The 12,616-nt window shown below is 31.3% G+C and overlaps 1 protein-coding gene across 3 annotated transcripts in view; it reads right to left on the reverse strand.

Annotated features, from left to right (window-relative positions):
- The window catches only part of LOC111628338 (AMP deaminase 2-like), a 77,510-nt gene that overhangs the window by 19,998 nt on the left and 44,896 nt on the right, over positions 1-12,616 (reverse strand). For all 3 annotated transcript variants that reach the window (XM_023372109.1, XM_023372108.1, XM_023372110.1), the window contains 3 exons: positions 11,994-12,125; positions 1,880-1,942; positions 1,675-1,806 (listed from right to left, as the gene is read on the reverse strand). In XM_023372109.1, the coding sequence (XP_023227877.1) occupies positions 1,675-1,806; positions 1,880-1,942; positions 11,994-12,125 (327 nt within the window). The remainder of the gene's footprint in view (positions 1-1,674; positions 1,807-1,879; positions 1,943-11,993; positions 12,126-12,616) is intronic.

Raw genomic sequence — 12,616 nt, forward strand, 5'->3', positions numbered from 1 at the left:
TTCTATTATTGTTTAAAAATATTAATAATGTATGATATATAATATACTGACTTTTTATGTAGAAATAACTCTAAAGAGAAAACAAAAGTGTACATTATTCCAAAATGCATATGTAAGAGCAAATTAAGCAAATACAGTCGACCCCCCTATAATTACGGTCCCTATAGTTACGATTCCTATAAAACTACGAAAAAATTGCTACCGGTATCCGTAAAAAATAGTAAAAGTTCCCTATAAACACCTCAAACGTCATCGGGAAGCCGAACTACTTTCCCGCCGTCCGTAGCGCCACGCTACGGAGAGATTTCTATCGTCTGGACAGTATTATATAAATTATATATAAATTAGGTACTGTACATATAATTATATATTAATTATATATAAATTAGGTACTGTATATATAATTATATATTAACTTATTGTAACTTTGTTATAATTAAATATATAATTTCCGCCGTCTAGCGTGGCGCCACGCTACGGAGATTTTTACGCTAACTATCGTCTGTCAGTATGTAAATTAGGTACCGTAAGTCTAATACAGTACTGTAATTTTATACATTTCTTGTGAAAGAAACATTTCTTATTCAACGGCGATTAAAATTATTTATATTAATGATGTCTCCGAAGTTCTACGAAGTTTTCACAGAAAAATAAGTTGTTAGAAATCGGCCGCTCTTTGCTGAGCTGTTCCGCGACGAAAACAATGTTGAGCAATGGCAATGTCGAATGGTGACACTCGGTAAGTAATCCTACAATTTTTTGTTTATAGCGTAGTTTATACGGATTATTCCCAAAAAATATATACGTATTTTGGAAATGTTGAGTCGGATTAGTCTAGAATCGATTAATTTTATGGAAGAAAATCTTTCAAACAGCCGTAGTCCGTAAACTTGATACGTGTCGGGTTGTGATTGGAAGGATTCGTAAGAAAGCGGATTCCTAGAGAATGGAACGTATCTCTATCTTATAGGGGGGTCGACTGTAAACTCATTGTCATTGAAAATCTGAGAATTTCAATACAGCACTTCTAACATCCAAACTTACTTGAAATTTATAGAGAAAAGAAAAATGGAAATTTAGTACCCCTTATCCACATTGTAGTTAATAATTAGAAATATATTTAATTTAGAATATTTTAGAAAAAAAGACTGGTCAGGAATAGGACTTGATCCCTCAATTCATGCTTACCATACATATGCATTGCTGATTACACTACCCAGATCTCCATCCGATCTTCGCTTCCAAATCAACCAATTAATTTAAATATAACCATACTGGTAATATACTGGTTCACAGCAAACAGTGACATAATATTAATTAGTCTTAATATAGCCCAATAACAATGCAGCTGTTTGTTTGACCAGTTTATTTTATTTAACGTCAAAAGTAAGTAAACTGTCTCTCTGATTTTAGTATATTGGATTTGTCTTTATTTATTTTTCTTGTAATTTTGTTTTTAAAATAAAATTATAAAATATATTTTATTACTAAAAATGATGTAAGAGTTAATTTCGTTTTCATGTATGTTACTTACACAGAATATGACTGTTTAAATTTTATTTGAATATATTTTCTTAAAACTCCAATCCAGCAAAAGCAACACAATTATAGATTTTATTACTAATGATAACTTTATAAAATAATTTTATATTTAACAAGTTTTTTAAATTCTACCTTTAAGACATAAGCAAAAAAACTTCCTTGAATATAGTTGTCTGTTTTGAGAAACATCTCTCTTAGACGACTTTCACCAATTGGATTATATTTAGCATTAAACTTATCGAATCTGTGAAACGTATTTCTATCCTGTAAAATTTTATTTCATATATTAAGCATTCTATTACTTTCTACTAATAAAAAAATTATAATAATTACTTACAGCATGAACATCAAGCATATCAACACTGAGATCATATGCATTAACATTCAATAGTTGAAAAACCTGTAAAAAATTTAGATTATAAAATTTAATTGAATCAGTTTGTAAAACTTTCATAAATACTTCTTCAAATAAATATACAGTGGATTCTTATTAGCATAATTCCTATGTACTGTACTGTACATCAACTATCACTTAGTGTTATCAGTTCTTGATATCCTGACAAAAGCCTATACAAATGATAGAACAGAAAAACCACTGCCTAGGCTATATATGCAATGATAACCACATCAACCCAGAATTACAACACACTACCCTAACACAATGAATTTGCCATATAAATCAGTTTAAGAATTTAGAAGCATTGGAAATATTTAAAGCAAACTGCCATGGTCTATCTATCAATTTTAAATAAAAACAAATCTTAAGGGCATGGCAAGCTATATTAGACTGGACATTATAGCAAACAATGCAGGCATGTAACATCTAATTTTTTCAAAGCCCAGAAATCACCTAATGTGTGGCATTACACAAGAAAAAAAAAATGAAATCAATGGTTGGTTGGTGTCAGGCTCGGACTTTTAAACGGGCAAAAACACGAATGAATTTGTTCAAATGTAGAAATCTGTTAATGTATGAAAAAGCCTGAAATAAATACTGAACTAAGCATAGAAAAAACAATTAAATTTACTATTATTCTCTGAACTACATACAATAGTTAATAGTAATAAATACAAAATAAGTTAAAAGAAACTAACTGTACAAGTTATAAAATTTAATAATACTTTATCTTAAATCAAAACCAAAACCAAAACTACACGTGGTGTGACTCACGTCAATAAAGAGAATTCCATTGTCGTAAATGTTTTTCCAGTTTTTTATCAAAATATGCAACAACGAATTATATAAACTATTATAACTATTCATTAATACATTTAATAAATAAGTAATTCAATGGAAAACTTTGATATATAATTCTTCCCAAATAAATAAGTAATTACATTTTGTAACTCGTAGTTGTTATTTAAAAGCAATCTGATGAACTTTGATTCCTTTTGTTTACTGTTGAATTATACCAGAAGATATAACTGAAATTTTTTTGTTGTTTTTGATATATTAATTAAAATTTATAAGTGTATTTTAATTATAAATCATATTATTGTAGAAAATTTGAACCCACAACGTCTGAAAGTTTTTAATGTGATTAATATTCATTAAGTACTCTACATTCAATTGATATGTATATTTTTTGGGAGTTATGTGCTTATTAGCTGAATTTGATTTATGTATGCCATTGATAACCTTTGCTGTGATAAAATAAAACTTGAAATTTATTTTATTTTATTGTTAAATAGTATACTTGCAGGTACACTTGCTTATACTGATATATCAATAGTTATATCTGTTGCCATAAAATTAAATTTGCAAACCAACTAAGTTTGATAATAGTTTCGGTTTTGGTTTCTGAAGTTTTCAAGGTTCATAGAGTGTATTTGAAATTGAAATAAATATTTTGAGAAGAACAATGGTCAGTCATTGCCAATGGCCTTAGCTTAGGTCTTCTGTATCAAAAACAGCAAAAAATAAAGTTGTTTGAAAATGGTTTTGGTTTTGGTCGAGCAGTAGACTTATCTTATAAAATTGGCTGCGTTTTTTTATGCCGTGCTTGAGAAGTGCTTTACAGCAAACACTTTGAAACCCATTTGTAAATGCAGTGCTGCAATGTAGCAAACTGTTTTTAGATGTCTGCTGCAGTGAAGACAAAGCAGCTTTTACGTCTGCTACATGTGTAAAGCAAAATGGATGCCTCCACATCGAAAATGTTTAAAGTCGTATTGTGCTCTGGAGAAAAACAAATAAATGTTACCGTAGACGAAAATACCATGAAACAATTAAGTACAGGTAAATATCTTTATATTTATATACATCCAGCTGTAAGATTTCTCATAACTGGGTCTGCAGGTTCATTATAATCATCAACAAATGCATCCTCTGTACAGTCAATATCACCTTGATTTAATGCACAAATTGTGTAATATACATGATGTCATTATGACTTGACATTGATGAAATGTTTTCCATGTCCAGATATTTCAGTCGATGGAATTGCCTTTTTAGCAGACCTATGGTTTGTTCTACCACAACTCTGCTAGAACTGTGTTTTCTGTTTTACAGTAAGATTTTTAATTGTACCATATAAAGATTATTACCATAATCTTTATATGGTACAATTAAAAATGTATCTAACAGATATGCTGAATCTCCAAGTAAATAATATTTATNTTCAAAAAAAACTTACTTTTGATTTTAGAATCAGTTAACAATTGAGATTAAGAGACCATTTTTTAATTTCTATTTGAAAAATCACTCAATCCAAGATGATGCAATAGATTGGTGACGTAGGTGATATTGGTGTCAGTCATGGTAAGACTATTATTTTTCAAAATTTAGATTTTATTTTTTGGTTAGGTGGGGGAGTTTTTGTCCTTTAACAAAATAAAACATCCCCAAAATAAATAACAAGAACTAACTAAAACCCCCGAAAATAAAACAAAATTTCAAACTTAACTCCTTACAGGAATGCTTTATTGGATAATGGAAGAAAAACTTAAAAAAAAGTTTAAAATTTGAATATATCAGAGTCTTACATCTATTCCAAGAGTGAATGCTAAAACCATAAAGATTCAATTTTTTAGGGAGTTCTCTACCTGAAGAAGGTCAGAGATGTGGACTGAAAAGATTAGTGATGTAACAGTTTTCACAACTAAATGCAACAAAGATTGTTTGAATAACACTATTGTTCAAAGATCACTTCATTAGAAGCCAACATTTTAGTAAGTACTAAAATCCACTTAAGGGACACCAAATTAACAGTTACTATTAACATTTTTTGGCTTATTTGCCAAAATTAATAAAATTATTAACAACAAAAAACTTTCAAAAAATTAATAAATTTTAACAGATTTCTGTATTTAAAATTTCAGTCAATGAAGCATTCAACCTATATGCAGGTTAAGCACCAATACCCAATTCTAGTTTGCCAGATCAACTGAAGTCACATAATAACTCAACAGTATATCTTGCACTACTAATTAAAAACCTTCATCCTAGCATTATAGAATATTAGAATCTTAAATTAAGTATATAATAAATGTGAATTGGTGTTTATATTTTAAACTAACACTTGCATCTTTCTAACATTTAATGCTTGCTATGGGTTCTAAGTGAAATAAGCTAAAAGTTGCAAAAATTACAGATGGGAGAACATGGGTTAGAAAAATATTTGATCAAAAGTGAATATAAGTATTAAATTCATACGTAAGTGTTAAATTTACTTTATCGAACTATCACAGGAAAGACATCATAGAAACCATTCAGGAAGTGATTGTACTTCCCATGAATTTTTGCTTCCTTCACAAAAGTTACACATCTTCTGAACAACTACTCATCAGAAAGCTAATGCCATATTTGTAGATTGGCACAACAAACCAGAAAAATGGGCATTATAAGGACCGCCCCCAATAAAAAGGTAAACAACCAATGATGATACACAGAGTTCGTCAATCATCTACTTGTGAGAACTAATCCATCTGTGCTCCACCTCCAATCCCATCCACACCACCGTTTGCTGTTCATAATTTTCAATCTTCCATCCAGTACTAAGCAACCATCCCTTGAGATTCATCCAACCAAGATATTTATCAACACATGTTCAATGTTGTAAACTCTCTCTCTCCCGCAACTAAATAGACTCTCCCAAAATGTTTTACACCCACAAAACTTGTAAAGCTATTTTGTTAAATAAACAAGTATTAATTTGCTTCAGTGTGTAGTGGAGTGCATTATTTCTGGCACACTGTCTCTGATCCTCCTCCATCCTGAATTTGACCACATATATATGCAACTGTTCACGTAAGTTAAATAACGGGCCTAACAGTCACAACAGTGTCAGTCCTGATGCAGCATTCTGACCCTTCAGTCACAGAGAAATTGCCAACAAATTGCATTAGAGAAAATTCAAGTGAATGCCCATTTCATTCAATAGCATCTGTGCCATTCATCAAACAATAATCCATGCTGAATTTACTAAGGTTTGGTTTATTGATTTATTTGGGCCTAGCCAGTTTTTCCACCTCCTTGCATTTAGCATTATTGTTTCTTTGATCTTGCTTTTCTGCCCTCTGGTAGGGCAGTTGGGCATTAGTATTATTTCTTTAACAATGGCATTTAAAGACAATAAATTACAACAAGTTCTTTGTATGCAAAAATTGCTAAGAAGCATGATGTTTGTATAGCTTTCAAGTGTATTTTCAACGTACTTCATAATGGAAAGGACCCTCCCAGCCGTACCAGACTTCCTGACATATACAGTTTCCCTATCAGGGACACCAGATGCGATAGGGACCTTCTGTATATCAGATCCACTAAACATTCTACGAGAACCAGGATACAAGAACATGTCTCAGACATGCAACAGCTCTACAGCTCTCTCTATCTATACAGTGGATCCAGAAATTGTGGTGGACTTTACACAGGCCAAACTCTTCCTTACCATACCCCACAGAGCATCTAAGATGGTTGGAGACCATTGAAATCTTCAAAGCCAATTTTACATCATCCTGTATAAATTTTAAGGAGGAAATGATACTGTTGTTGTCCTGTAAGGCTCTAGTTGACACGATGCTTTAGTCCTTTGGTTGATTCTCTGTTATGCACATGACAATGCATGTACAGCTTTGAATTTTTAGTCATACTTCAAATTTCTGGTTAAAATTTTATATTTAGTTCAAGAAGGTTTTATGTTCTGAATGATGTTCCATCTAACTACTGTTACAATGTCTGAAGAACTACTCAGAAGTTGTAAAATGTTTGTGATAGTTTTTTTTCCTTCACACCAGATATTGGTTTTGTGTGCATTATTTAAAGACAAATACAGTTGATATAAAAATAAAATATCAGTTGTGACTTTACTGTACAGTAATATATTTCATAATAAATTGCTTATTAAAAATTTGTGTAATTTATATTTTTCAATAAAATTTATAAATTAAAACAAATTGAAATAGTAATTGAAATTTTAAAAAATAATTAAAAATATTGAACATATAATAGAACACCTAAACTTATAAAATACGATAATGTAAAAATCCTCTAAGAAGCAAAATAAAGTTACTATTGTATAAAAATTTTAGAACTTTCAGTTAAGAAATAAAGAAACCTTTTCCTTACACATTGCTGTGAACTGGAAATTTCACACCTTTATGTGAATTGCGAGGCCCTGGGCTGGGATGAAAAATATTCTTTTAACCATATATCCAAACAAAAACAAATCTTGCAATTAATTAAAATTAAGAGAACTAGATTATAAAGGAAAAGGAAAAAAAATTAAATTATTTTAATATTAAAACCACATGGTAAAAAAAGGAGAAAAGTTAGTAAACTAAACTTTTTATAAGACAAGACAAAAAAGGAAACATTAGTTAAGGTACAAGGTTCATTCATCACCGAATGAAAGACGGTGTTGAATTGTATTAATAAACAATCGCCTTTCTTGAGATCTGATCTGGTCCAGTTTCACCTGGTAACAAAGAAAGACCAATCAGGGACCAAAAAAGGAGATTAATAACCAATAAAGCAATGATTTCCAAACCACAAAATATTTAAGCCCAGGCCACAAGGACACTTGGTTCTTTGCCATGGCATACCATGGTGATATGTCCCTTGCTGGGGTGTTTCCTGCAAGGTCCATCTTTGTTCTTTGCTGATGTATCCTCTAAAAGTTATAGACCTTTGTTGAGAGAAAATTCAGAAATTCTGATCGGCATTCACCAGACAACATCTCCTGTTCAAGAACTGGTCTTAGAATGCACCATCTGGTCATCAATAGAAAACCACCCTCATCACCAAACTTTCCTCCTCTTCTTTTGAAGACTGTGGAACCAAAATCTACAGGGACTTCAATCCTTCATGAAAAATACTATTGACTTTTATTGTAAGTTAATTGTCTAATAAACGGGTTGTGTTGTTTGTAAATGAGTCATCAATCTCTGACTCAATCACTCCCACATGTCGTTGATTGTTACCACTTGGCAGTCCAGACAGCAATACAGACAATAAAGATATATCTCATATTATCATTATTTGTATGAAATTTCTTCCCCCTCGGCCCCTCACAGAATTGATGTTATACTGTCAATTCACATAAAGCTATAAAATTTCAAATTCACAGAAACTTGTAAATAAAAAGGCATTACTTAAAACCAATAAACAAACAACTTTTAATATCAAAAGGAAACATAATTAATCTGTGCACCTGTCTTGCTTATTTAGATCTTGACAAAGTCATTGTTTCGCCTTCAGTGGTAGTTTTGAGGACAATAGTAGGAATAAAATACCATATTTTGTTGCAAAAAAAATTCATTGACAATTGATAATTTAAAATTTATTGACTCAAGTGCTTTTAAAATTTGGGGACCAAAAAATAGTACAATGTACTGAGGAGTTACTGTACAAAAGAATGTGGTATGCAAATGGTGAAACTTTTTTTCAAGTTCTTTAGTTGTATTTAAAATAATATTGTCATAATTAAACTAAAATAATCATTTTATATCCAAAAATATAAAGATGGTATTTACAATCAATACAGAGACTCTCACTTATCTCACACTACACTTATGCTCTTTTTATCTTTTATTCGATAAAACAAAGAATTAAAATCTCACAGGCATTCATGATCCTGCAATCAGTTTGATAACTCTAGACTCCAAAGCAATGTCCCAACTTGCCACCACTACCAATGCCACATTCCAAGTCATCATCATATGACATGGCACAAAGGCATTTGCTAATTGGATGTGCATTTGCAATTGGTATAAGTAGAACTAACTTTTGGTTTCTAATTGCAGTTGATGTAGCACCAGTTTTAGGAGAGAGTTTACTAGATATTGGGAACAGCCATTGCAGTTGCCTGCAAGACTGGAAATTGTAAGAGGATACAGTATGTCAGCCCTGTAGCAATAGTTATCTCTGCCAGATGGTACTGTACTTGTGTCCACAAAGTGGTTTACAAAATGGCATTGCTTATATCAAACTCCATTAAAATAGATCAGCAAGCCATTATTTAACTTTTGGTAACCAAAGATATTAGACCTAGTACAATCCATCGCAAGATGTATGCACAACATGGAGTGTTGTGCATGCTGAAACCAGTTTAGTAATTTAAAGATAGTAAAAGCAAAATATTTATATTTAAGTGTAATTAATAGATATTCTACTAAGAATACAATAATAAAACTGATAATGTTTAGAAATGGATTTTTATTGTGTTTTAGTCAATTCTTTTAAATTAGATATATAGATATCCCTTCATTAATGTGTTTAATTTATCCCTTGATCCTACAGCGTATATTAAAATCATATTAATTTAATCAAAATACAGTATCTATGTTAAGTAAAGACAGCTGGTCACATAAACTAAAACTTCTGCCGTCTATATGAAGAGATTGCTACAATTAATTTCACATATTATTCAAATCCCACATTAAGCAAGGAATACACACACATATCTATATAAATAAAAATGTAAATTTTATTTATATAGATATTTAGTTTAATTAAGTTAGAATTAATTAAATTAGAATTAAGTTGCACTACATTGTGTTGGATAAACAATAAAAATGTAAATGTTCGTTTGTTCAAAATCTTAAATCTCCAAAAGTTCTTAACCAATTACTTTGAAATTTTGACACAATGTTGCATTTGAATATGTACCTGTTTTTATATTATATAGATGTCAAACCCCCCTGCTGGGGAGAGGGACAAAATTAAGGCTTAACGTAAAGAACTTGGCTTCTATTGTACTATTTTAGATGCAGTTTTTGCATTTTTGATTGCGTTTTAATAGAGTGCATCAAGAGAATGTACACTAAGAAGGGATATTTCGAAATTCCCTCCTGTGGGGAGTGTTATACATTTATAATAGATACATTTTGAGCCACAGCAATGCATAGCTGGTTAAAGCTAGTATTATAATATATATATAAAATAAAATGTATTCTGCAGATACGTATAGAGAGGGGTCCCAAGTATGGCAACGATGTTTGTACCATTGAAAATTCTCTTTTGCTGCATAATGTGGTACTTGGAAACAGTGATTTCTTTACCATATTGAGCATGTGCGTAAATTTTGCACGTGAAAAGCCAGCAGTGCGTACTAGCAGTCCTTCCATAAAATGTATTAATAAACAATTCCAAAACAAATCTCTGCCTGTTAAATGACAATATATGAAACAAAGATGCAAGATCCATGAATTTTCACATTTGTCGAAAATTTGAATTTGTCAAGGAATTGTAAACAAATTCGACAGCAAAACAATCTTGGTAAGAATTAGAACAGAGGTTACTTTTAGTCATAACAATCCGATGGGAAAATTGACTCATAAGTGTCAACTTGGCACTGTAACTGTCAACATTGGACGAACATGTGACTTGCTTTCCCATGGTGAAAGAATAAGAGATGGCCACAGAAAGCACGAGGAGAGAGTGAGAGCAACTAATCAGGACATTAATTTAGTAGTTGTGTGTATTTCATCTCCCAGACCTCCATATTAAGACAGGACCCAAGAAGAGGAGAAGACACAGATTGGAAATGCATCTGCGACAACCACCCGTCCATACAAAGGAAGTTCTCCACATCAACTCTCCAATATGCCTAAGAGGTATTTAAAAAGGGGGTCTAAACTTGTAAACTCTCTCCACAGAAAAACTTAGAACAGGGAAATTAGGTCAAGCACACATTTAGTAAAGACTATTTATTCAGTACTCCACGTGATAGGAGCATGCGTAACCGCACTTATTCATGTATAGCTCTGTATATTCTAGATTTAGTTTTATAATAAATTTTATAATTTTGCTATGTTAAAAATTGTCTTTTGTTTGTCCACGGACCCCTGCCGACTTACCAATGCACTCCCCCACTCGATTTGCTCTCCTAACCATCCAACAAGCTCAAGATCAGGTTTTACCATCCCGTGCAGATTAAGTGGTCAGAAGGGAATAACCCCTGACCCCCTGCTTATCTCACAAAGATGTTTGACAAGACAAATGTTGCTTTAACTAATTCTTATCTAATAATTTTTACTGAATTTCCTATATCACAATGCAGTTCGTAGTAATGCAGAATTGAATAGCATTTAGTGCGATTCCCAACCAGGGGTATGTGCTTAGTGGTTTAGGGGTACTAAGTTTCACAACACCTTTCTTTCTTTTTTCTAGCAATTTCTTTAATGTAACTAACATTTTCATATTTATTTATTTAATTCAAATTTTTTGTAAAACCATGACATCATAAGAATGCAAGCAAATCTTGATATTTTAAATTTATGTTCTGATTTATATTCTAACTGACATTCCATTTTTGTTTGACTTGAAAACCATTTAAAGTAGGCAAAAACGTTAGTTACATTAAAGAAATTGCTAGAAAAAAAAAAAGGCATTGTGAAACTTATATAATACTATGCATATGTAGCTAGAACTATTTCTAAGACTAACAGCACAAAACCTTTCTCACTAATTTCTAGCCTTATTAACTGGAGTACAAACGTTTTCGGCCTTCTTAATAGGCCTTCCTCGGGTACACTGTGGAGCGTCGGTTAGAAGAAGTTTAAATGCTGCCAATGTTTACCCAGGTGTCGTCTTACCCGTGACGTCTTCGTCGATGATAGGTATACGANGTTTTGTGCTGTTAGAAACTTATATATATATCTAGTTTACTGTGCCTAGATTCAGGGGTACACAAAAAAAAATTAATAATGGCAAACATACTATGAAGATATTTGGATTCTGCTTTAAGGCCTTTAACAACGTCACAGCACTCTATGCTTATTTTTAAATAAAAACATAATTTTATTTTTATTATATCTGTCTGTGTCCTCCCTCACAATTTTCAATTTCAAAATAATTTTTTACATGTAATTGTACAGTACTGTATAACTGACCAAGGAGCCACTGTTTGACAAAAATAAAATTAAACTTAGAAAAAATGAGAAACTGCTTATTGTATTAATAAAATAATAATTGAATAAAAGTATCAATAATAAAACCTAAACAAACATACCTGTTTAAGTGTCATCTTATTCCCTTTTTCTTCACAAACAATGTCATTAGCATGATTTTTTAACGTTTTCTTTATAAATCTTAACAAATGTTTCTGATTCATACAAGATGCTGCATGAACATGAGTATCAACCTGTAATAAATGTAATTTTTAAACAACTTCAAATATTTTCTTCATATCCTTATTAACCTATAATAAATGTAACAAATTTAATTTGAAATATTAAATATAAAAACAATTCTCTATATGACTATACAATAGAAAAACTGACAACTTTAATATCAGAAACAGGAAAATAAAACTAACACCTTATAGCATTCCAGCAATTATTTTATGTAACCAATCACATTTTTAATCCACCCTAATAAATCTTCAGTTGCACTAATATATATATATAAAAATGGACATGTATGTCCCTATATCTCACTTTTTCGCCAAAACTACACATCGCACGTGAATGGTGTTTGTATGTGGTGGTAGCCCCAAATCTCCATTCGTGCATAGGGATGGTTGCGTCTCGATAGCTATAAGGGTGCGGGAGATATGAGGCTGAAAGTGGTTGAAAGTGGCTTTCTATTTCGAATGTTTTGTTCGAATTTTTCGAATTTGTTCGAATTAAATTC

Source organism: Centruroides sculpturatus, unplaced genomic scaffold, assembly GCF_000671375.1.
Source record: "Centruroides sculpturatus isolate CEXI.00-Female unplaced genomic scaffold, Cexi_2.0 scaffold489, whole genome shotgun sequence".
NCBI classification, from domain to species: Eukaryota; Metazoa; Arthropoda; class Arachnida; order Scorpiones; family Buthidae; genus Centruroides; species Centruroides sculpturatus.